Source organism: Martes martes (genome assembly GCF_963455335.1).
Source record: "Martes martes genome assembly, chromosome: 7".
Classification (NCBI taxonomy): Eukaryota; Metazoa; Chordata; class Mammalia; order Carnivora; family Mustelidae; genus Martes; species Martes martes.
In genome coordinates this window covers 4,618,278-4,642,544 of record NC_137894.1, presented here as the reverse complement: position 1 = coordinate 4,642,544, position 24,267 = coordinate 4,618,278, and the positions used below count along the sequence as shown (strand labels likewise).

The 24,267-nt window shown below is 49.6% G+C and overlaps 1 protein-coding gene across 1 annotated transcript; it reads left to right on the top strand.

The window, feature by feature from the left end:
* Positions 1–1,279: 1,279 nt before the first annotated feature.
* On the top strand, positions 1,280–23,921 carry ZSCAN2 (zinc finger and SCAN domain containing 2). Its single transcript, XM_080807412.1, has 3 exons — positions 1,280–1,406; positions 3,238–3,748; positions 18,356–23,921. Exons 2-3 carry the CDS (start codon positions 3,346–3,348, stop codon positions 19,795–19,797), a joined length of 1,845 nt encoding a protein of 614 aa, XP_080663538.1. The 5' UTR covers positions 1,280–1,406; positions 3,238–3,345; the 3' UTR covers positions 19,798–23,921.
* Positions 23,922–24,267: the final 346 nt, after the last annotated feature.

Genomic DNA, 24,267 nt, shown 5'->3' with positions numbered 1-24,267 from the left:
AGAAAGAAAACAAATGGACAAAGAAAAAAAAAAAGAGAGAGACAAACCAGAAAACAGACTCTTAACTAGAGAGGACAAGCTGCTGGTTACCAGAGGGGAGGGGGTTGGGGCTGGGTGAAGGAGGAGATGGGGACTGAGGAACGCACTTGTCCCGATGAGCACTGAGTGTCGAGTGTCGTATCGAATTGCTTCATTATTGCACACCTGGAAACACTGTATACTGGATCAAAGGAAAACAAGCGAACAAACATGGGAACCTACGAACAATCCGTTCACAGAAAAGGAGATTAAAATCACCCAAATAAACATAAAACATTTCTCAAATACAAAATTTTCATCAATATGAAATGTAATATACATAAAAAATCTTAACAGCGAAGGCAGTCGGTCATTTGCTTGTGCGCCTCCGATCACTGCTCTGTGTAAGCATTCACAGTCTTGCTATCACAGACCGCTGAGAGCGTGTTTCCCTCCATCGTCCTGTTTCCCCTTGGGGTTCCAGGCGGTTCCTCACCTGTCGTCATGCGGCGCTGCGGCAGCTGCTTCTTCAAGGGATCGACTGTGGGAAGGACAGAGGCCAATCTCCCGCTCTCACCTCCCAGGGCCGAGACCCACGGTCAGCAACACTGGGACCAGGGACCGATGTGGACACGTGGACCGGGTGTGCTGGGAGCGGCGTCCGCGCGCAGGGAGGCGGCGCTGGGGCAGGCTCCGAGGAGACCAGGTGTTCGAAAGAAGAGGCGGGACCTGGCTTCCCTCCAGCGGCAGGAACACCACGTGCGAAAACAAAGGGGTGTGCCAAGGCCAGGTGCGAGCGCGGACCAGCAGGTTGCGGGAGAGGCCGCCGGGCTCGGGCAGCGGACTCCTCCCGGCTCGGGGACAGCCTTCGGGGGCCTGACAACCTGCCTTGCCACCCAATTCCCGGCTGAAACGGACCTTCGAGCCCCTCCACACAACTTTCATTTTTCATAGCCAAATACACGGAGGCCTCAGGGAGGTGAAATGACCCATCCCAGGTCCCTACTCTGGCCAGCCCTGGGGTCTTGAAGGCCAGTCCGCGGATGTGCCTGCGGCCGGCGCGGCGGCACCGCCCGGGCTCTCAACCCCCAGCTCCGCTCCACGCCCGGCCGCCCGGCCGCCGCGGTGGACTACAACTCCCACAATGCCCTTGGACCGGCCTCCCCACTCCGCCGTCGGGCTGGGGGCCGGGTTCGCCAGTAGGAGAGCAGGGTTTCCAGGGGGCGTTCTCGGCGGCCAATGAGCGCGGCGGGGGGCGGGCCTCTCCCGTCCATTGTTCTCGGTGCCCCTCGGGCTTGAGCCGCGGAGCGTCCGGAGGGGCCGGGCCGTGCCCGGGGGCGCTTTGGCGCGCGGAGTGGCTGCGGAAGCCCGACCTGGTCTCCCGAGAGGTGAGCCCGGAGAGACGAGCCTGGAGCGGCGCGGGCCGGCGGGTAGCCCGCGGCGAGGGAATAACGGGCCTGGAGCCAGTGCGGGCAGCCCTGCTGGGGGAGGGGTGCCGGGGGCTCTGTCGGCGCCCGCGGGCCGGGGCCCCCGGGTTGACGCGCCCGCTCGGCTCGGCGAACGCACCCGGACCTTGCTCTGGGCTGGTGAGCTCCCTGCACATCCAGCCAGGGGCGCGGGGTTGGGACTGGAAGCCACGCTGGACGGCGTGCCGCCCAGCGGGTCGCTTACAGATGGGGAAACTGAGCTTCCGAGGGGGCGTGTCTTGCCCCGGGGCAGACAGCGAATGAGCTGACCCGGAGCAGTTTTCCCGGGCTCCCAATCCGGACTTCTGTTATACCTGTGCCTCTTACAGCCCTTTGGTAAAAACACATTGAGAGCTTCGGGGTTCCCACTGGATTTGCTTTCTTCTGTTTTTTCCTCTTTCTCTGCCCTCCCCCGCCCCATTTTTTTTAAAAGGGGGGGGGATCTGAGTTTTTGTGATGTGTAGTGATTTTTAAAACATGAGTTTTCATTGCTTTTATAGTCTTTATTTTAAATAGTAATTTCACTGCTGTGTTCATTTTTAAACGGATTTGGGATCATACTGTGGTGTTTGTGTTTAGCTAGGTTTGTTTTTATCGCTAATTTTCATGTTTATGAAGATTATCTCAGATTATTAATGGTTAATAATATTTATCAGCAGAATTTTTAAAAATACTTAAAACTACATGCAGCAGAATGCACAGATCTTAAATTTCATACGTATGCTTTGTGCAACCCTCATTAAATCAAGATACAGAACATTTCCAGCACCCCAAACGCTTCTCCGAGCTCCTTCTCAGTCAGTACCCCACCCCCCAAAGGTAGCCATGATTAAATCAGCATAGTTTTAAGTACAGTTTACTGTATGGATGTGGCATAATTCATTAACCATTCCTCTGCTGCTGGTTTTTAAAATGTCAATTAAAAAAAATTTTTTTTTGCATTTAGAAACAAGGCTATGGTTTTGTTTACTTGCAAATAAATTTTTCTTCAAAGATGGTTTTTTTTTAAAAGATTTTATTTATTTATTTGACAGAGATCACAAGCAGGCAGAGAGGGAAGGGGGATGGGGGAAGCAGGCTCCCTGCTGAGCAGAGAGCGGGATGCAGGGCTTGATCCCAGAACCCAGATCATGACCTGAGCTGAAGGCAGAGGCTTTAAACCACTGAGCCACCCAGGAGCCCCCAAAGATGGTTATTTTTAAAGATAAATTCCCGAGGGGGCCAAGGCTGCATTGAAGAGCATGAATATTTTAAAACTTCATATTCCTATGGTAAGAATGCAGTTAAGATACTGCCTTCCTCACAGTGAGGCTCAAAGTATCTTGACATCTGATCCATTGCTAATCCTAAAGATGTCCCCAGAAGATAAGAAGGATGGGTATTATTATCTCTACCTCTTAGATGGTCAATGAGGTTAAGGGACTGAGTTGTATGTTAGGTCAAGGTCACTCACTCTGAACCGATTTAGGGCAGAATAACTCAGTCCTTGGTCCTTAGGAGGACTCCGAATTTCTGATACTCATTCTTATGGAAAGAAAATTTGTGTATTTTTTTGTGCTTGTGATTCTTCTTAACTTCCTTTGCCACAGAGAGAGGCTTTCAGGAGTAAGCCATTTTTCCTTTAAGAGGGACAGGAAACTTGTGTTGATTGGCGGATGTAAGACTCACTTGGTGGCCTGACCTGGGCTCCTGTGAGTGAGATCATTGTAGGACAGTCTACTTATTGATTGTGGTTCTCTTTCTCATTTTCCAGACAGACTACTTGTTGAAATTTGAGGCAGGAGGTGTCTCCTCCGTGAGTCTAGCTCTAGAAGATTGAGGTTCAAGGTTAGAAGCCTGGGCGATCTCCCCGGGAAGGTGAATGATGGCTGCAGAGGGGCCCAGAGTAACCAGCTCCCTGAGCCCCTTGGTCCAGGTGCCTCAAGAGGAAGACGAACAGGAGGAGGTCACCACCATGATCCTGGAGGATGACTCTTGGGTGCAGGAAGCTGTATTGCAGGAAGATGGCCCTGAGTCGGAGCCCTTTCCCCAGAGTGCTGGCAAGGGCAGCCCCCACGGGGAGGCCGCCGGAGGGCCGCAGGGTGCACTTGGCCGCCTCCGAGAGCTCTGTCGGCGCTGGTTGAGGCCGGAAGTGCACACCAAGGAACAGATGCTGACGGTGCTACCAAGGGAAATTCAGGCCTGGCTGCAAGAGCATCGTCCCGAAACCAGTGAGGAGGCTGTGGCCCTGGTGGAGGACTTGACCCAGACCCTTCGGGAGGGCGGTAAGATGCTGGGCCCCATGGAGGAGGGTGGGAGCATCCCCCACTGTGGAGAAGTGTGGTGTTCGTGGACGAGGAGAGGGTGGTATCCAGGACGGAGGTGGGGACAGCCTGTCCTGCTGCTGCTGCAGGCAGCCTGGACAAGCTCACCCTTTCTAATGCCCTCGTGTGCAATGGTGGTTCCAGAGTCTCAGTATAGGAGAGCCTTATAGGACTATTCTTGAAGCTGTATTTGCGTAATAAGCACAGTGTTTACTTCTTTGTTTATTCAGAGTGGTTGGGAAGCTGATGGAGGTTATGGGGAGGGGGACTGAAGACCGTATAAACCGTCCCCTGGCACCTTCCCTTGATTGTGCAATAAACATCCAAATATTTGAAGTTCCAACAATTTGAAAAAACAGATAATTCTATTTTTTAAGTGTTTATTCTTATGAAACCGAGATCAGTGACGAGTACACCAGCTAGTAATTAGGAACTTGCTATGGTATAAAGTTATCGTAAGCTTTTGAGTCATTTCAAACGTGAGCTCTTTGCCACGGTTACCATCCGTGTCTCCCGCATTACTGATATATTCTGGGATCCTGGCACACCACTTAACTCCTCTGTCTCCATTCTGGTCTTCAGTTGTAGACTGAACTCCCTTGACTACCAGATGTTTCCTTTGCATCTGCCCGTTGTCCCTGTGGCTGCTTCAGGACCCACGGACGATGGCTGCCTGGGCACTGATGAGAGCCACAGAAGTTCAGAGATAGGAGGGGAGAGGCCGGGAGAGGTCAGAGAGCACGTGGAGCTTGAGCACGAGGTTATAGGCCAGAGTGGGGTTTGCAAAGGTGCAGGGCAGCAGGGAGGGTTTGGCAGCTAAGAAGAAAGGTGGGGGCGGGGGCGGCACGAAGCTCACTGATTCAGGTGACAGGAAGGGAGGCTGGCTGGTTGGAGTAGAAAGTGTGTTTTTAGGAAGTGGTAGGATGTGGAGTTTGGGGGAAGGGTGGGTGGGGGCTTGAACTGAATGTCGTTGGCCTCAGCAGGTTCTTGAACTAGAGCCCAAGGGGCATGGAAGGAAGTGGAATTTGGCAACAGGATGTAGGTTTGATTCGAGTAGGGAGAGGCCAGCGGCAGGAGAGCAGTCAGGAAGCTGCCTAGACATCAGGCGGCCAGGAGAGGGGTCGGGCGGAGGCGGGGACAGCAGCAGAAGGGGAGGACACTGGACACAGGTAAGAAGAACCAGCGGGGACACTAGCTGTTGTTTGCAGGTCCCTTTCTGGTCTGGGCCTTGTTCCTAGCAACAACTATGTAAAACTGATGGACACTTCACCATCTTGGGAGAAAAATGACGTTGTTAAAAGTTAAGTGACTCCCTGAAGATCACCGAGCTAGTGTGAGGCTAAACCAGGATTTGAGCCCATGGGTCTGAGGACATGGCGCATGTTCTTAAGCATTTTATCCCATCTGTGGTACAAAGTGATAGTTCCCATGGGGCATTGCAGGCAAGGACTAAGACAAACTCAGAGGCTAACTCAGAGGCATCCAGTCTAGAGGATTCGGAAGACTGGGAAGAGGAGACAGGAAAGGAGGCGGTTTGGGAGCACAGGCTGTGCCCAAGCCCAGGGACATGGGAGGTAGAGGAGTAAAGCTGGGTTTTGGAGGAAGGGACTGACGTTGAGGGCCTCCTGTGAGCCCAGCCCTGCCCCTGGCTCCTCACATGTCTGGCTCACTAGCAATCCTGGGAGGTGGGTGGGACTGTCATTTTACAGATGAGGAAATGAAAACTCAGCAAGGTCAAGCCCTTACTCAAGGTCACACTCTCAATGGGAGGTGGTGGAGCCGGGATTCAAACTCCGGCCTGTTTGCTTCCACATGTGTTTGGTAGGTTTTATTTGAAGCAAAGTTCCTGGTTTTCTTTGGCCCCAAAAAATAACTCTTCACTTTACTCTTCCTATTAAAAAGAAAACAGAAATCTCTCATCCTGTCCTAAAAACTTAAATTACTTGCCTGGTGATGAATGTGACAAGTTTGTAAGGAACTTCAGTCTTTAGTCAGATACTGTGGAGAGGCCAAAGGGGTTGAGGGCTGAGGAGTGGTCTTTCGGGTTGTTTTTTTTTTTTTTTTTTTTCAAAGATTTATTTATTAGAGAGAGCGAGCGAGCATAAGTCAGGGGAGGGGCGGAGAGAGAGAATATCAAGCAGACTCCCTGCTGAGCACAGAGCCTGATGTGGGGCTTGATCCCACTACCCATGAGATCATGACCTGAGCCAAAACCCAAGTCAGACACTTAACTGACTCAGCCACTCAGGCACCCCCTGGGGTTGTTTTGTTGGGGAAGTCGTGAAGCAGAGCTTCAGGTCTGCTCCCGGCTGGCTGTGGGAACTTTGTGCCTTTTATCACTCCCAGAACATCTGGAGATGAGTTCGTCAGTCCTCTGATTTGAGATTGGCTTTGTCGTTTCCACTCGCCTAACAAACGAGTTTCCTGACCTTCCCTGTGATTACCTGGAGGAACCTGTGCACTGTATTCGTCCCCTCAAACATTTGTTCCACGTAAACCACTTGACCTCTGTTCTGTTCCTCTAGCTCGGGACCTTTGGACGCACTTAGCCAGCACCGGACATTTCAATCCCTGTTTGGACAGTGGTTATTTAATATTTGATTAACAGGCGCCTCTGGGTACTCACATTTCAAGGTTCTTAAAATTGCCATGAAGATGGGACCTGTGCTGCTGGTTTAAATGGTAAAGCTCATATGTCCTTGTGAGTGTGTCCCAAGAACGTGTTCATCCCCACACGTGGCCCTCCTTCAGGCTCTTGGTGTTTCTGCCCAGAGCTCTGCCAGCAGCCCAGCCTCTTACCCCTCCAGGGCCCCTGCCCCCTTCTACCTGAGCGGTCGGCTGCTCTCCTGCTTAGAAATCTTCGTGAGTTTCCTGGTGTCTCCAAATCAAGCATGAGCTCCTTATTCTGCTTGGAACTGGGGCCTTGTGTGACCGCCCCGAGCTGCCCTGCAGCTGCCTGTGATCCTCCCGCCGTTGCCCTGGCTCCATTCAGACCAGATCTTGCTGTGCCTTGAGCAAAGCCTATGCTTTCTAGCGTGCATCTGTGCTCTGAAGTGTTGAGTGGGAATGGCTTTATCCCATCCCCATCTGATAAAATCCTGGATGTCCTTTGAGTGTATGCCCTTAGAGACCCACTCCAGAAAGCCGTCCTTACTTCTGGCTTCTGGTCTCCCTTCCCTGTTGCCAGCCCCAGCCTCCTGGGAGCACCTCTGAGCCCCTCTCCCCAAAGCCATCTGCCCCAGAGCTTTTGATTATGTGTTCCATCTTGTTTTCTATTTATATGAATAGCTGTCTCATTTGTTCTGGCAACTTCTAAAATCCCAGAAGGCATGGAGCCTGTTTTCTTCTTTCTTTCCTTCTCTCCCAGCACCGCGCACAGAGCCCCCCACACCGTGGGAGCTCAGTATTGGTGGCACAAACACAGGAACCCTTCCTGCCCACCGGCAGGTGCGCAGAGGCTCCTTGCTAGCATGGTCCATGAAGGAGGCAGACGGATCGCTTCTTTGTTCCAGGCTTCTTGCCTTTTCCTTGAGAAAGCCATGCTAAGCTTTTGTTTTAAAACAAAATGGGGTCAAAGCCACATTTGGCAGAACACAGCCTGGCCATGGCCAAGTCTGGAAAGCAGGAGAGATGAGGCTGCAGACCTGGGGGGAGGCTCAGACCAGGGGGCAGCCTGGTCAGCTCAGTCCAGCAACATAGCCCTTGCTCTCAGTCTCTGGCGTCTTCATTCTTGAAAGTGCCACATGAATGCTTTGTTCAGCCAACCCAGTGAATACTATCATGTTTATGCTATTAATAGAGATATTTTAAATTATTATTATTATTATTTTTTGTAATCTCTACCCACAATACGAGGCTTGAACTCACAACCCCGAGACTGAGAGTCAGTCCCATCCCCTTCTGATTGAGCTGGCCAGGCGCGGCAAAGGTATTTGTACATAAAACATGTTTCTGAGGACGGAAGCTTGTGCTACTCCCATTCCTCAAATTCCAAAGGCTCAAGGACATCCTCCCTGTCTGGCCTGAGTATAAACTAGAAGGTGGCCTCTCTGACCGGATGTTGTCCATCCAAAGTGCAGGAATCATGCAGGAGACCAAGGGCATTTCCTTGCATGGCACAAGCTGTGACTGGAAACCTTGGGTATGGGGAAGCCACACCCCCAGGGAGGACATGTGCCTTTTGTGCAGGGAAGCTGGCCACGCACGTGCACATTAATGAATACAGGACGGAGCCAATGAACCAGGGAAGGGCAGCGATTGCAAGCCTCAGGAGGCCATCACTGGTCCTGTGGAGCCTGTCTTTCCAGGGAAGAGGGTTTTCGGTTGATGTGAGGTTGTAGTTTTTGCCTGGAGGCTGTGTTTTCAGTCTGCGTTTCACAGACCCACTGAAAGACCATTTATGAAAAGCACCGGTTATCTCTACTACTTGTTAGAAAGTCCCAACCTAAACCCAGAACACTTCCTTTTCTTCTTTTTCTTCTGGCAGTTTGGTAAATGACAACCCAGACTGTCCAGGGTAATCCTGAATATGAAATACTTGTCCTTGTGAATCATCAGAGTGTCTCAGTTCGATCATGGGTGGCCAGGCCTTACCTCAGACTCCTCTATCCGTCAGCGGCCTGAGGCCGGAAATTGTTTCTCAAATTGTATGGCTCACTTTTGGGTTCAGAAACTATGGTCACTGTAGAGCTGAGACAGCTTGCGTCTGGACTGTTGTCTGATTGCTCTGCCCAGGGTTTGTGCACCTTTCTGTAAGCGGCGAGCAGAAAGATAGCGCTAGAGCCTGCAGACGGGGGGAGTCAGAGGCCCCAGTGGCCTTCCCCAGACCCCCCACCCCCACACCAGTGTGGGGGCGACACCAGGGGAAAGGTGAAATGCTCCTCTCCTGACACACAGATTTGATCTCACAGAAGCTCCACCACCCAAGAAAGAAACTGCTGATGTCAGAGGGGAACAAAGGGGAAATTCTTAGGCTCAAAGTGGATGAACTCTGCTGTGTAAATCTGTGACCCTCGGCGCAGCATGTGGTCCCTGAGCCCACGGCATCAGCATCCTCTGCACTTATGTCAGAAATGAACTTCCTGGGCCCCACCCCACACCTACTGAACCAGAAACTTTGGGGTTGGGGACCCCTACCCTGTGGTTTACCAAGCCCTCCAGGTGGTCCTGATTTAGTCTCCAGTTACGAGCTGCTGCGCTAGACCTCTGGTTCTCAAATTTGGCCACACATCAGAATCACTCAGAGTTCCACTCCCAGGGATTCTGATTTTCTGGTTCCACTGGCATGCGGTGTGGCCCAGGCAAGGAAGTTTTTGAAAACTCCCAGGTGGCCCTAAGCCGAAGCCAAGTGTCAAAACCACCGCTTAGAGCCTTGTTACTCAAAGTGTGGTCCGCGGACCAGTGGTGCCGGTGTCACCTGCAGCTTGTTTGGAAAGCATGCTTAGTCTCACCCCAACCCACAGGAAGCAGAACCTGCATTCAGCAAAATCTCTGGGTGATTCGCCTGCACTTTGAAGTGTGCGAAGCAATGCTCTAGCCTAGAGTGGAGTGGAGGCTGTCAACTTCAAACCTCCTCTTATCCAACAGCTGAGCCCCAGAGTCACAGCTGACCTCCCCAGGCATCCGTAGCCTCACCTGGCTTTGGGCAAGCACAGGCAACAGGTTACCTAGCCTGCCTTTGCTGCCCCAGAAATGCTCCCTTCTTGCCAACAATGAGAAAGTGCATGCATTTTTCATAACAAGACAGGGAATGGAGAGTGTTGGGGCGTTTGGAGAGGTGTTTGTCTTTTAAAAGCTACGATTCTCAGTTTCAAAACAAAAATCACCTTTAAGTCACTGGAATATTTGCAGGGTAGACCTTACAGAGCTCTGAGAGGGATGTAATGTTCTAACTGTAGAATGTTTGGCAATCATTCATTTAAACCGATAACAGAGCTCATTGCCATTGTTATCAGAGGCCAATCTCTCAGGCAGCCTGAGTGCACGGGGAACAATGCTCCCAGTCACTCAGGCACCAGAGCTCCCTGATGGGGAGAACCCTGCCCGGGAGGAAGCTGGGTGAGAATCACACCTGCACTTCAGACCAATGGCTCTGACCATGGCGTTGAGACACTGTGATGTGTCATAATCAGGTGGGCTTCACCAGAATTTGGAGTCTAACCCACACCAAAGTGCCAAAGTCTACGAATATTTAGTTCATTTTTCTAAATCAATCACAGTAAATTCAGGTTTATCTCCCCACTGATACCCATTTTCCTCAGTCATCATGATATGCTTTCCAGTGTGAGTGAGGAAGAGGAGGTGTCTGGCTGGGCAGGGGGACACACACAGCCCTGTGAGCAGCCGTATGGATGTGCTTTGCATGTGAGTCCCCTGTGGAAGGGCGGGGGGGCGGAAGGTCCAACAACCACTGCTTTAGCCTCAGCCTGACTGTGGCTTTTGTTTACTAACCCAGAAGGGAAGGAAGAGGGCCTAAGGTAATTCAGCAACAGGTTCAGTGAATGGCGTTTGGACAGTGGTGTCACCACTTCTAAAAAACGAACATTGGACCCTTACTTCTTAACTTACACAGAACTAGATCTCTGCCTCACAAATGACAAATTTCCAATAGATTATAGATCTCGACACTAAAAGACCTGGAATAACATGTAGGAGAATATGTTTATAATCTTGCGGTGAAGGACTTCTTAAGCAAGACAGCGATCTTCAAAGCTGGATTGGACTTAGGAAAACAGAAAAGTCCTTTGTATAAAAAAGGTACCATGAACAAAGTTAAGAGATAATACACCAACTGGAAGGGAATATTTGCAACAAAGTCTGCGAACAGCAGATAAGAATCAAATACTCTTGATCTGGGGGCACCTGGGTAGCCTAGGTCATGATCTCAGGGTCCTGGGATGGAGGCCCCGGTGTCAGGCTCCCTGCTCAGCAGGGAGTCTGCTTCCCCTTCCCCTCCGGTCCCTCTCCTCCCCTCCACACCCCCACCCCCAAAGTTACACAAGCTCTCTCTCTCTCTAAAATAAGTAAATCTTGGGACGTCTGGGTGGCTCAGTTTGTTAAGCATCTGCCTTCTGCTCAGGTCATGATCTTGGGGTCCTGGGATTGAGTCCTGCATCGGGCTCCCTGTTCAGTGGGGAGTCTGCTTCTCCCTCTCCCTCTGCCTCTCCCCCTGCTTATGTGTACTCTCTTTCTCTCTGACAAATAAGTAAAATCTTTAACCAAGTAAATAAATAAACAAATCTTTAAAAACAACAATGAAAAGCCCTTGATCTGTAAGAGCTTCTACAGTCCCTAAGAAAAATCAGTGCAGTGGAATGAAAGATAAAAGATATGAATGGGCAATTTAGAAATGTAGAAAAGTGAATTATAACTTTATGTAACCATATGTTCTACCTTACAACTGATCAGGGAAGTACTCATTAATTCTTTTGCCTACTGGACCATCACAAATTTAATAGAGTGTTTCTGAGAAGTCTCTGCCTTTCTGGGCATTTATTTAATCTTCTAAAACTTATTTCAGAGTTAGTAGGTAATGTCATCTATTTTAAATTTGATAGAGTACCTAAAATTATGAGCCTTGTATTATTCTCTTCTGACCATGATGAAATTTACATGACATAAAATTTGCCATTTTTTTAAAAAGATTTTAGGGATGCCTGGGTGGCTCAGTGGGTTAAAGCCTCTGCCTTCGGCTTGGGTCATGATCCCAGGTCCTGGGATTGAGCCCCGCATCGAGCTCTCTGCTCAGCAGGGAGCCTGCTTCCTCCTCTCTCTCTCTCTCTCTGCCTGCCTTTCTGCCTACTTGTGATCTCTGTCAAATAAATAAATAAAATCTTTAAAAATAAATAAATAAAAAGACTTTATTCGTTATTTGACAGAGAAAGACAGCGAGAGAGGGAACATAGGCAGGGGGAGTAGGAGAGGGAGAAGCAGGCTCCCCACTGAGCAGGGAGCCCGAAATGGGGCCTGATCCCAGGACCCCGGGATCATGGCCTGAGCTGAAGGCAGACACTTAATGCCTGAGCTACCCAGGCACCCCGATTTTAATCATTTTTATGTGTACAGTTCACAGGCATTAAATATATTCATATCGTTGTACAGCCACCACCACCATCCATCTTCAGCACTGTTTCCTTTTCTCAAACTGAAACTCTGTGCCCAGTAAAGAACTCCCCATTCCTCCCTCCCTCCCTTGTAGCCCCTGGCACCCACCATCCTAATTTCTCTCACTATGATAAATATGACTGCTCTTGGTACCTCATATGGAGGAATCATACAATATTTATCCTTTTATGGCTGGCTTATTCTTTCACTTAGCATAATGTCCTCAGGGTTCATCCATGTTGTTGAAGCATGGGTCAGAATTTCATTCCATTTTAGGGCTGAATAATATTCCATTCATTCATTTGTTGATAGACCTTTGGGTTTTCAGCATTTGGTTATTATGAATAATGCAGGAACATGGATGTAAGAAAACCTGTTTGAGTCCCTGCTTTCAGTTCTTTTGGATGTAGACCCAGCTGTGGAATTATTAGATCATATGATAATTCTGTGTTTAATTTTTGGAGGAGCCACCATACTGTTTTCCATAGTGGCTGCACCATTTTGCATTCCCACCAGCAATGCACAAGGGGAGAATCACATATATATATATATACATATATGTATACATATATATGTATATGTACATATATATATATGTACAGATACACATATTTAAGATTTACTCATTTATTTTGAGAGAGAGAGACACCACATCAAGAGTGGGGTGGGGGAGAAGGAGAGAGGGAGAGACAAAATCTCAAGCAGACTCCGCACTGAGTGCAGAGCCCAAGTAGGGCTTGATCCCAAGACCCTGAGACCATGACCCAAGCCAAAGCCAAGAGTCCTATGCCCAATGAACTGAGCCACATAGGCAGCCCAAGAATCATATATTCTTTTAAGTCTACCTCAGGGATGCATTTCTTAAGATTTACTTATTTGAGAGAGAGCATGAGCAGGAGGGATAGAGGGAGAGAGAATTTCAAGCAGAATCCAGGTAGAGCCGCTAAGCCCAATGCAGTCTTGCCTCTTTGTCTAGTAAAAGAGGGTTCGGCTGGTCCTTAAGCCACTGACAGGGCGGGGGGGGGGGGGTCACTGGGTCTGGATTCTCTGCAGTAGGTGGTAGAAAATATCACAAAAATTAAGTATCACATTGAAAGGCTTTCTGATTAGAAGAGAATTCTCATTCCTATCTAAGAGTTGGGATACTGTTTTTGTTTACATTTAAATCTTTGACCAATTTGGATTTTTCCCAGTATGGGCTCCAACTTCAGATTTTTTTCCATTTGGCCTCACCAGTCGGTCCAGCATCATTTATTGAACATTGATTGAATGTTGTACCTTTTTTATGTGGGTTTGAGAGGCTGCCCTTGTCAGACATTCAAGTTCTAGTGTCATTATATTCTTTTTTTTTTTTAAGATTTTATTTATTTGTTTGACAGAGAAGAGATTGCAAGTAGGCAGAGAGGCAGGCAGAGAGAGAAAGGGAAACAGGCTCCCCGCTGAGCAGAGAGCCCAATGTGGGGCTCAATCCCAGGATCCTGAGATCATGACCTGAGCCGAAGGCAGAGGTTTAACCCACTGAGCCACCCAGGTGCCCCTAGTGTCACTAAATTCTTGTTTCTTTTCCGCTCATCTGTCTATCCATGTGCCACCTGTGTTCAGTTCTGAATTCACATGTCTGCTGAGTCTGTTTCTAGAGTGTTTGTGTTGTTTCTCTGGTTTTACTGTCTATCAGTGTTTTCGTTCCTGAAATGTTGTAGTATGTTTGAACATCTGACAAAGATAGTCGCTCCCCTCCCCACCCCCCGGTCTCAGTCAGTAATCCTGTCTTAACATTTTAAAGTTTTTTGTTTGTTTGTTTTGCTTTTTTAGTTGTCTCTACACACAACGTGGGGCTCAAACTCATGACTCGGGGGTGAAGAGTTGCATGCTCTACCACCAGAGCCAGCCAGGTGCTCCTTAAGGTTGACTTTTGCTCTGGGAGACACTTGCATGCACTTTGGGTGTGTGAGTTGCCAATTTTAAATGGTACCCTTTGAGGTTAGGGTTAGGGAGGCAGTCCATGAACATATATCAGTCAATGAACATAGCCTCTGTCCCACCTTCTCTCAACCCCAGTTTTGGCTCTTCTCATTGTAATGGCCAGAGTCATTTGAGACTTCGTTCTGAAGTCTGGTGTATCCGGTGCTCATCCCCAGCCCGTTTGCTCGAGTTCCCTTCATCTCATGGTGGACCGAAGCTCACTTCCTAGTAGTTCCCTCAAGAAGGGCTCATAGGAACCATATTCTGGGAATTTGTGCATATTCAAGCTGTTTACCTGCCAACGTGATACTTTAAGGACGTTTTTGTTGAACACAGAATCCTGGACATCCCCTTTCTTTCCTTGTCTGCCTCGTGTCTGCAGATACGAATGTCACTGTAGGGAAGTCTGAGCCCAGGTGGTTCTCTTGCCCCACATAAGTGATTCGAGCCTTTTGCCTTGTGTCCCGTCTCATCACTAACCTCTGGAGTAGTCTTCCTAACACAGTGCACCTTCCCAGGGTCCTTGTAGCGTCCTACATTCGTGTTTGTTCTGTTCCTTGGTCTAGTTCCCCTGTTTGAGAACTCCAGTTATGTGTAGATGGGCTCTCCTTTAGTCCAACTGCTCTTTCCATCCTTCTTGTTAATCCCTTTGTCCTCCTCATTCCCCTTTCCTTCCCTGCTCTTCGCGGCCCTCCTTTTCCCTTTCTGCTTGTCAGCGCACCTGTCCTTTGCACTCCTCCTCCTGCGCTCCAGTCTCTGGATTTCCTCTGCTTTTCCGCATCCTGCCATATCCCGCCCCATCTCTTCCTGCTGTCTCCCTGTCTCTTCCAACTTTTACTGTGGGGTCTTCCTTCCTGGAAGCGGTTGTTTCTCTTAATTTTTTTTCTTTTCTTCCCCCCCCCCCCGCCCAGAGAAAGAGCATGTACACAGGGAGGAGGGGGGCAGAGGAGAGAGAGAATTCTCAAGCAGACTCCCAGCTAAGGGGGGAGCCCGAGGTGGGGCTTGATCTCGTGACCTGAGCTGCCACCAAGAGTCAGAGGCTACTCTGACGGGGCCACACAGGAGCCCCTTGTTTATTTTTATTTTAGTGCATGAAAAATGTCACCTTCTCAGTCATAATTGGCATGATTAATGTGTGAGGGTCAAAGGCTTTCTCCTTTCTGCTTTACAGAAACAAAGCTTCCTGCAGAGGGTGGTCGTCTGGGGGATTCTGGCTGTAGCCGCACCTCCCGTGCTTCTCTGAACCAGAGAAGCCAGCCCTGCTCGCCCCAGTTCCTGAATGCCCAGGTGCTCTTGAGGGGAACTCCCTTACCTTCAGGAAGTGATTTTCTGCCTCAGCTTTTTTTATATCCTTTTTTTTTTAATTAAGTAAGCTCCACGCCCAGTATGGAGCCCAAGGCGGGGCTTGAACTTATGAGATCAAGACCTGAGCTGAGATCAAGACCTGAGCTAAGATCAAGTGTCAGATGCTCAACCAACTGAGCCACCCAGGCGCCCCTCCGCCTGAACTTTTTGAGGTCAGCTGCCCCTCAGTTCTATCCCCATGCTCCTCCCCCCACACCACTTTCCACGCTCGTTCTCTTCACTTCCTGCCTCATTGGCCTCTGCCCTATCTCTGCTGTTTCTGGAAGCCCTTGTATGTATTTTGGTCTGCATATTAATCTTCCTCCTAATCTCACTGCTTATGCAGTTTGAGTTTTTGTTTGTTTTCCCTGTTGCTTCCGAGTTCATTCCAGAACCTACCAACCAGTTCTTCTGATTTTAAGGCAGTAGAAAACCTTATCAGATAATGTCCCTGTTCTGAAGAGAACAATTTCTAAAGTCATTTTTAAAAAAATGATAAAAAATGATTTATTGGGGCGTCAGGGTGGCTCAGTCATTGAGCATCTGCCTTCGGCTCAGGTCATGATTCCAGGGTCCTGGGATTGAGCCCACATCGGGCTCTCTGCTCAGCAGTAAGTCTGCCTCTCCCTCTCCCATGCTCCCTGCTTGTGTTCCCTCTCTCTCTGTCTCTCTCTGTCAAATAAATAAATAAAATCTATAAATAAAAAATAAAATTTTTTAAAAATCTGCTTTCTTAAAAAAATGATTTATTTATTTATCTGAGAGAGAGTGCAGAGTAAGCAGGGGGAGGGGCAGAGAGAGAGAAAGAGAGGAGCTTAAGCAGACTCCCTGCCGAGCTCAGAGCCCAAGACCGGGACCTGGATCTCACAACTCGGAGATCAGACCTGAGCTGAAACCAACTGTCAGAGGCTCAATGGACTGATCCTCCCAGGTGCCCCTACTGGTCACTTTAAGAAATGTTTTTGGCCGTATTCGCTTGCAGAAAATAAATCAGGGCCTCTGCCTGAAGGACCCTGTAGAAGAGGGGTGCGAGCCGACCTCTGTGCTAGAAACTTGCAAAACCCTGTTGCAGGAGGTCGTAGAAGCACAGGACTCCTGGTCCTGGCCATGTGGGAGCATGCGCTGTGCCCCTTGTGCCTGTATCTGTCCCCTGGATGGACGCCTGGAGCCACATATCACCAGCAGCGTGTGTGTTACTGGGCATGAAGTGGAATCATAGGCCTACTTGTACGGTTAAATACAATCTGCTGTGGACCGATAGCATAGCTAGAACCCGGGGTCTGCCTGAGGGTATGTCAGTTTTTATCTTGTGCACCTACAGAAACTTACCTTCACCTACAGAAACTAATAACCACTGAATCGACCATCCAACTTTAAATAAACTATTAGCTTCAGTGATGGGAATGTCACTAGGACCTCGTGTAATTATTTTACTAATTGTCTTCCCTGTTCTGGATGGATGTGCTTTCTCTAGAGGTCTGATGTTAGGTGCTAGGAATAATCAGGCTGTCATCCTGATCAAGAAATCATTGATTTATTTCTGTACACCCTACAGAATTCCAAAAAAAGAAGTGAAGACAACTTACAGAAAGAGAGCATAGGGGTGCTTGCTTCGGCAACACATATACTAAAATTGAAATAATAAAGGAAAGATTAGCCAAAGAAGGAGGGAGGCAGGGAGGGAGAGAGGGAAGAAGGAAAGGAGGGGGAGGGAGGGAGGGAGGGAGGGAGCAAGCACAAGGAAATTATAGTAGAAAACAAAATAAAGGGAGGGAAAAATGAAAGAACCCGGGCTGTACAGACATCCAGTGTTCTCTCTGAGCGTGTGGCTCCAAGCTTCCAAGGAGGCAAGGCAGAGAGGGCGCCACAACTAGAGCCGTGAGGCAAACACATCAGTGGCTCAGAACAGGAATGCTGTTGGGAATGTCGGTGAGAGGAAAATTTCCTTCTCGTTCATCAAGAGGACATTGTGTGGCATAAACAGTGTTGCCAACAACTTCCTGGCAGTGTTAACGTTCCTGACAGCCATTAATTTCTGATGACACTTCTCAGACTGTTCGTGACTGTCGGCCAGAGCCTTGAAATCAACATGCGGCTCAGTTTCTATGGGCATCAGAACAGTGAGGTCCAGGCTCACCGCTCTCCGCTGCTGGATCCTGGAATAAAATTCAGGGTCTCTCAGTGAAGGAAGGGGACACATATGTTGTCAGCAATATGCCCTCATGATTTCTTTCCTTCTTTCTTCTTCTTTTTTTTAAAGATTCTATTTATTTATTTGAGAGAGACAGTGTGCAAGAAAGCACAAGCAAAGGGAGGAACAGAGGGAGAGGGAGAAGCAGACTCCCTGCTGAACAGGGAGCCCAATGAGGGACTCAATCCCAGGACCCTGAGATCACAATCCAAGCTAAAGGCAGATACTTAACTGAGCCACTCAGGGGCCCCCTCCTGGTTTCTTCCACCAAAATGTTTGATAAGTGTTGGGCAGCAGAATTTGACAAGTTTCTGGGTGGTAGATATTTTATATTACTGATGGGAGGCCCAACCGTAAGCTCCTACTGCAGATACATTTTAAGGCTCTTCTAACCGCCCACTTGTCATCGTATAGACACCTAGAGTCCTTGTTGCAGGGGCCCTGTCATCTTGTCTGTGTCTTACTTACTTATTATAATCTAATAAGATTATAAACACAGGATTTGCTGTAATGAGTGAAATTATTATATTTGCTCTTTTTGAAAGGAGACTGAGCTTTAGGGAAATTTCTCTGGTACCAATGAAAAACCCTTTCATTCATTCTCCAAATTTAATTGAGCACCTGCCATGGTGAGTATTGGGGGTCACTGTGTACCCTGTTGCTTTCCGTTGATTAGGATTTTTAGATTCCCACCTGACTTCACTTCCCAATGGAGAAACAGGTACAGACCTACAACCCAAATCTTTAAGACTTAGAAATTCTGAGTGATCACTGAGTGGGTATAAGTTCTGACAACTAGATAAGCACGAAGAAGGAAATAAACCTGGTTTTTTAAAAGTTTTGAGGATCCTTTAGCCTCTTAATTTTCATTAGTTTAATTTTTTAAATATTTCACTCAGGTTTCCTTTCCTTCTCTCATCATTACAGGAAATTGAGTATAAATCATATGTCTTTGTTCACTGTTTCAGATTTTGAGATCCAGAGTGACAATGGGGAGAACTCCAATCAGGATCTATTTGAGGACGCCGAGTCACATGAGATGTTCTCAGAAATGCCAGAAGGGGAAGGCATTCCGCAATCCGACTGGGAAAGTGACTCTGAGAGAGACTGTGGCTCCAGGGGGCCACAGGGGAATGCCCTGAGTGAGGACCACAGGGAGGTGCCCACTCAGGGCAGGGAAGTCGGGCAGCTCATTGGCCTTCAGGGTACCTATCTGGGTGAGAAGCCCTACGAGTGTCCCCAGTGTGGGAAAACCTTCAGCCGGAAATCCCACCTGATCACCCATGAGCGGACCCACACAGGAGAGAAATACTACAAATGCAACGAATGCGGGAAAAGCTTTAGTGATGGTTCCAACTTCAGCAGACACCAAACCACCCACACGGGGGAGAAACCTTACAAATGCAGAGACTGTGGGAAAAGCTTTAGCCGGAGCGCAAACCTCATCACCCACCAGAGGATCCACACGGGAGAAAAGCCCTTCCAGTGTGCCGAGTGCGGCAAGAGTTTCAGCAGGAGCCCCAATCTTATTGCCCACCAGCGAACCCACACGGGTGAGAAGCCCTACTCGTGCCCCGAGTGTGGGAAGAGTTTTGGCAACCGGTCCAGCCTTAACACGCACCAGGGCATCCACACAGGCGAAAAGCCGTACGAGTGCAAGGAGTGCGGGGAGAGCTTCAGCTATAACTCCAACCTGATCCGGCACCAGCGGATCCACACAGGCGAGAAGCCCTACAAGTGCGCCGAGTGCGGGCAGAGGTTCAGCCAGAGCTCGGCGCTCATCACGCACCGGAGGACACACACTGGCGAGAAGCCCTACCAGTGCGGCGAGTGTGGCAAGAGCTTTAGCCGCAGCTCCAACCTGGCCACGCACCGCCGCACACATCTGCTGGAGAAGCCCTACAAGTGCGGCGAGTGTGGCAAGAGCTTCAGCCAGAGTTCCAGCCTCATCGCGCACCAGGGCACGCACACTGGCGAGAAGCCCTATGAGTGCCTGACGTGCGGGGAGAGCTTCAGCTGGAGCTCCAACCTCCTCAAGCACCAGCGAGTTCACACTGGCGAGAAGCCATACAAGTGCGCTGAGTGCGGCAAGGGCTTCAGCCAGCGCTCGCAGCTCGCGGTGCACCAACGGACACACACAGGCGAGAAGCCCTACCAGTGCCTAATGTGCGGCAAGAGCTTCAGCCGCGGCTCCATCCTGGTCATGCACCAGCGCGCCCACTTGGGGGACAAGCCCTACCGCTGTCCCGAGTGTGGTAAGGGCTTCAGCTGGAACTCTGTCCTCATCATTCACCAGCGCATCCACACAGGGGAGAGGCCCTACAAGTGCCCCGAGTGTGGCAAGGGCTTTAGCAACAGCTCTAACTTCATCACTCACCAGAGAACGCACGCCAAAGACAAAGCCTACTGAGCTGGCTGAGGGCCAATGGGGAGGGTGGTCAGGGCCCAGCCACACTGCCCCCAAATGGTGACATCCCTCCAGGAAAGCCATTCTTCCCAAGAGGTCTCTAGGGACTTGGGCCAGAATCTCACCCTCGCTCATCCCCGATTCTAATATATGCTGCCATCTCGGTGCGTGGAGTCACACCCTCAGAACAGAGGAGGGGAACTGAAGGGCGCAGAGTTGGGTCTCTTTCTGTTTTGTTGCATGACACGCAATTGGCTTCCTCTCTCCTGGTCCTCCAGGCCTCAGTTTCCCCTTTGGTAGCACAGGGTGAGTGTTTCTTGTGGGGCACAGAAGACAGCATGGCCCACAGCCCAGGCCGAGGCCTCAGAAATACTGGAAAGTGACAGGTGTGGTCTGGTAGTTCTGCCGCCCCTTGGTCGGGCTAAGGTGCCTTCACCAGGAGCTCCTGCCATGCCAGGCTGTTAGGTCAGAAGCGGCTCTCCCTGGCCCTGTGTCCTGGGCTTTGATTCTCAAATCAAAGGTCAAGGTAGATGGATTTTTCCAACTCTGAGTCATCCAGAGGAAGGTAAAGCCCTTCTCTATTTGTAGAAAGTGTCAGGGACCCAGAGACTGGAGGGAGTATGGCCTGGAACCAGTGTCCCCGTAGCCTTTCCACTGATAAGAGTTGAACAGCGCCCACCAGGGAGGGTAGAAACTGAGGAGATGCACACCTTTGCTTGTGTCTCTGTTACTGTCCTGTGGCAAGTTGGCTGCCAGGGGAATGCACTAGTTTTTGTGGGGTTTTGTTTTTTGAATGGGAAATCAGGGACCGCCAGCCACCTACTGCTGGTGGGTAGTGGGTTCTCTGAGGGTGAAACAGTCCTGCACCCTCCAGGGTTGGCTTGTGTCTTCACCCCCACAGATACTAGCCCCCAAATCATTTCTCTATGCACTTGTCATTCCCCTGTTGTTCTCATCTTTATTTTATATGAGCAAGTCTAGAATTCTGTCTGGTAGCTTTTGTATACTTTCATATTTTTAAGGAAGTGTTGATTCTGGGGACACATCCTCTGTCCTCTGGACAGATCTGAGCTTGAAATAGGAGTTGTCCTACAGGTGTCATCCTTGATCTTGGGATGCTACCAGGGCTTGGTTCTTGGGTCCTTGAGCCTTGAAACCATAAAGACCAGGGGATGATAGCAGGTCAAGGTGTTTGTTATAAGGAAGAAGAGAACAGAGAAGGTGTTTCTGGGAAATATGAAACCACCTCCTCTAGTGCATAGAGCCTGTGCTCACAATGGGCCTTGGTTCTTATAGAATGGATGCTCAATATTTCCTAATAAAATAGAGTCCCATTCTTTTCCTGCATCTGCCTTTCAATGTGAACTTGACTATTAACCAACCCACACTTCACTTCCCACCTCACCTCCTGCCATAGGCTGAAAGTGGTCCAAGACCTTCAAGGAGTAAAAATCAGTGGCTTTAAAGAACACACCTTTGGTGAACCAAGACCTGTGTGCTTGACCTGTGCACACATCTGTCCACTGTCCTTTGCCAACTGTGCGTTCATTCAGTCTGTCAACCAAGACTTGGAGTGGCAGCTTTGGCAGCTTTGGCTAAGGAGCCAGGTGGCCTCCTAAGAATGTCATTGGGAATCATCTCTATCCAGAATCAACTAGATTAGATACAAGAAGGACTTTCTAAGCTCAGCAGCGATGGTTGTTAAACCAAACCATGTAGGCTGTGAGATCCCCATCATTAATCCCATTCCTTCACTTAACTTGGCAAACACTGAGGACTTAAGTACCATCACTGTGCTAGGTACTAGGGAAAGGTGATGAACAAGAAATCCCATTACCTGTCTCCATCAAGTTCTTACAGGAGGAATAATCCCATCTGTCTGGGAAGCTACAAGAGCCATTCAAGGGAGAATGGATAGGGTGCTTTCCTAGCTGAAAATAAGTTCTGGGATTTGGGTTGTAGAAGATACTGGCTCTCTTCTTCCCCCAAGTCTCAACTTAAGAAAAGAACTGACGTCAAGCTTTGCAAAACTTTCTATTTTACTCCTCTCTACATGGTAGGCACACAAAATATCTTAGAAAAAAGGGACACAAGATCAGGCTGGACCCAAAATGGGAAATGACACACTGTGGTCCTAGAAAGGTCGAGAGTCTTTCGCTTCCTGTCCTGCTTGCCCATGAAGCTGGTCTGCTGAGGCAGGGAGGGCGTGGCACATACGGGCCTTCATGCCACTCGGTGTGGGATGGAAGGGCAGAGCCTTCTTCCCTAAAAGCCATCAGGAAGCCCCGGTCCCCTCAGCAGATCTGTTTCTACCATGTCTTGGCTCTCAATTCAGTTACGCCTGTGTTTCTGTACCAAGAACATCTCCTCTAAATGTACATGCCTTTAGGGACTGAGGTTTTGTCCCCGGTTTGTTCTGAGTTCATGGGAACAGCTTTGGAACAATTAAACATTTATAATAAGGGGCTCCTGGGTGGCTCAGTCAGTTAAGTGTCTGACTTTTGGTTCTGGCTCAGGTCATGATGAGTCTCATCAAGGAGCCTGCTCAGCGGGCAGTCTGCTTCCCCCTATCCCTCCCCCTGTGCCACACCCCCACAGCACTCTCTCTCTCTAATATGTAATAAATAGTAAAAAGAAAACAAAGAGCGATCCTTTACCATCAGCAAGTTCCCCATGCCTATTTTGGCAGGTCTCCGTGACTTGCCCACTTCCCTCTCCTGGGCCCTACGGGGGCTGCTTTGTACCCTTCAGGCCTCTTCCTCAGACGCAGCCAACTCCCAGGCGCCTCTTCCTGGAGAACGTGTCAGGAACCTCCCCCAGCATCCCAGGCCCAGAGCAACTTCTCCACAGTGCGCGCCTCACTTCCGTCCTCCCAGCTCAGCCTGGAGGTGGGCGTTCAGGGTGGCTGAGACCCATCTCCACCTGTGTTAGCCTCCACTTTTTTCCTTCCCTGGTTTCCAGTCTCTACCAGGTTCATCCCTCAGCTTACGTGCTGCAATCAGTCGTTCCTAGAGCCACAGACCCAGTATGTCCAGAAGCCACCTCCCTGCGGGCCTCCCTTGCATCTCCTCTTTGAGCAGCACCGCCTCACCCGGCCTTGTCCAACCCCTAACCCGGGAGTCCTCCAACACTCCTTCCTCACTTGCCTCCCTCGGAGCCCTCAGGAATCTGGCCCTACATATCCTGTCTCCCTATTAACACCTCCCAGCTCCCACATGACCGTCACCTTCCGGCCCCAGGCACAGTTCAGCCCCTTGCAACCGCAGTAGCCCCCAAGCTCCCGCCAGCCCTGCCTCTACTTTATCCTCCAAGTTATAGGCAGCGTGAGTGACCTCCAACACAGAGCATAGCCTGTCACTGCACAGTGTAACCCCCTGGGGCTCCCATCCCTACAGAAAGGCCATGTTCCTTGGAACGCACATGAAGCCTTCCCAGCAGGGCCTCTGTGGAACCTCTTCATGGCACCCCAATCCCCTGACCATCCTTGCCCCTTGACCGCTCCCCTTGGACATGCCCTCACCTTGTCCTCATGATGTACCCCTTTCCTGGAATGCCTCATCCGCCTAGGGCATACCTGCGCAGCTCTGGAAACAGCCTGGGTACCCCCTCCTCCGAGAAGCCTTCCTTGCACTTCTCTGGCAGACCTGACCCTGCTCCCACGCCCGTGCACTGTCCAGCTTCAGAGCCTGGGACAGGATTCTGCCCTTCCGCCTTCTCTTTGTCATGTTCACACCGAACTCTGTCTCCAGCACCCGGCTAAGGGCCTGGTGTGTGACATGAACTCCCTTAATTTTTACGAGTTGAGTTCTCTTCATGGGGATAGACGGAAATGCAAGAGGCAGATAGAGTCCCAAATTCTGAGCTGGAAAATGGACTCTGTCTCCCACAAGTCCCTAAGATGTTAAATGTAAGTTAGTTTTAACCTCAGTGCCTCTCACCTAAGTTATGATTTATTGGTATTGGTGGATGAAGTTACAGCTGAAGACATTTATAAAAACCAACTAACCAGAGCTGCTGGCTGGTCCAGTCGCTGGAGCATGCAACTCTTGATCTCGAGGTTGTTAAGTTGTTAAGTTCAAGCCCCATGTTGGGTGTTAAGGATTCCCTAAAAAAATAAAACATTTGTGGCGTCCGAGTGGCTCAGTCGGTTAAGTGTCTATCTTTGGCTCAGATTGTGATCTCAGGGTCCTGGGATCAGGTCCTGCATTAGGCTCCCTGCTCACCGGGGAGCCTGTTTCTCCCTCTGCCTGCCACTCCCCCTGCTTGTGCTCCCTCTCTCTGAAAAATAAATAAATAAAATCTTTAAAAAATAAGAAAAATCTCTAAAAACAATCAACTAACGAGTATCCTAATGAAACAACTTATATTTTTGAAATACCACAGATATCAAAAAGGCAGTGGAAAACTAGGCATCTTTTTTACACAATCTGTTTCTCTTCTCTCTGGGCAAGCAATGGAACTTGGAGACTGTCT

Excerpts from the sequence above, each read along its gene's own strand:
- ZSCAN2 (XM_080807412.1), top strand. The coding sequence starts at position 3,346 with ATGATGGCTGCAGAGGGGCCCAGAGTAACCAGCTCCCTGAGCCCCTTG. Across the intron at positions 3,749-18,355 it reads CCAGACCCTTCGGGAGGGCG|ATTTTGAGATCCAGAGTGAC; the intron begins GTAAGATGCTGG and ends TCACTGTTTCAG.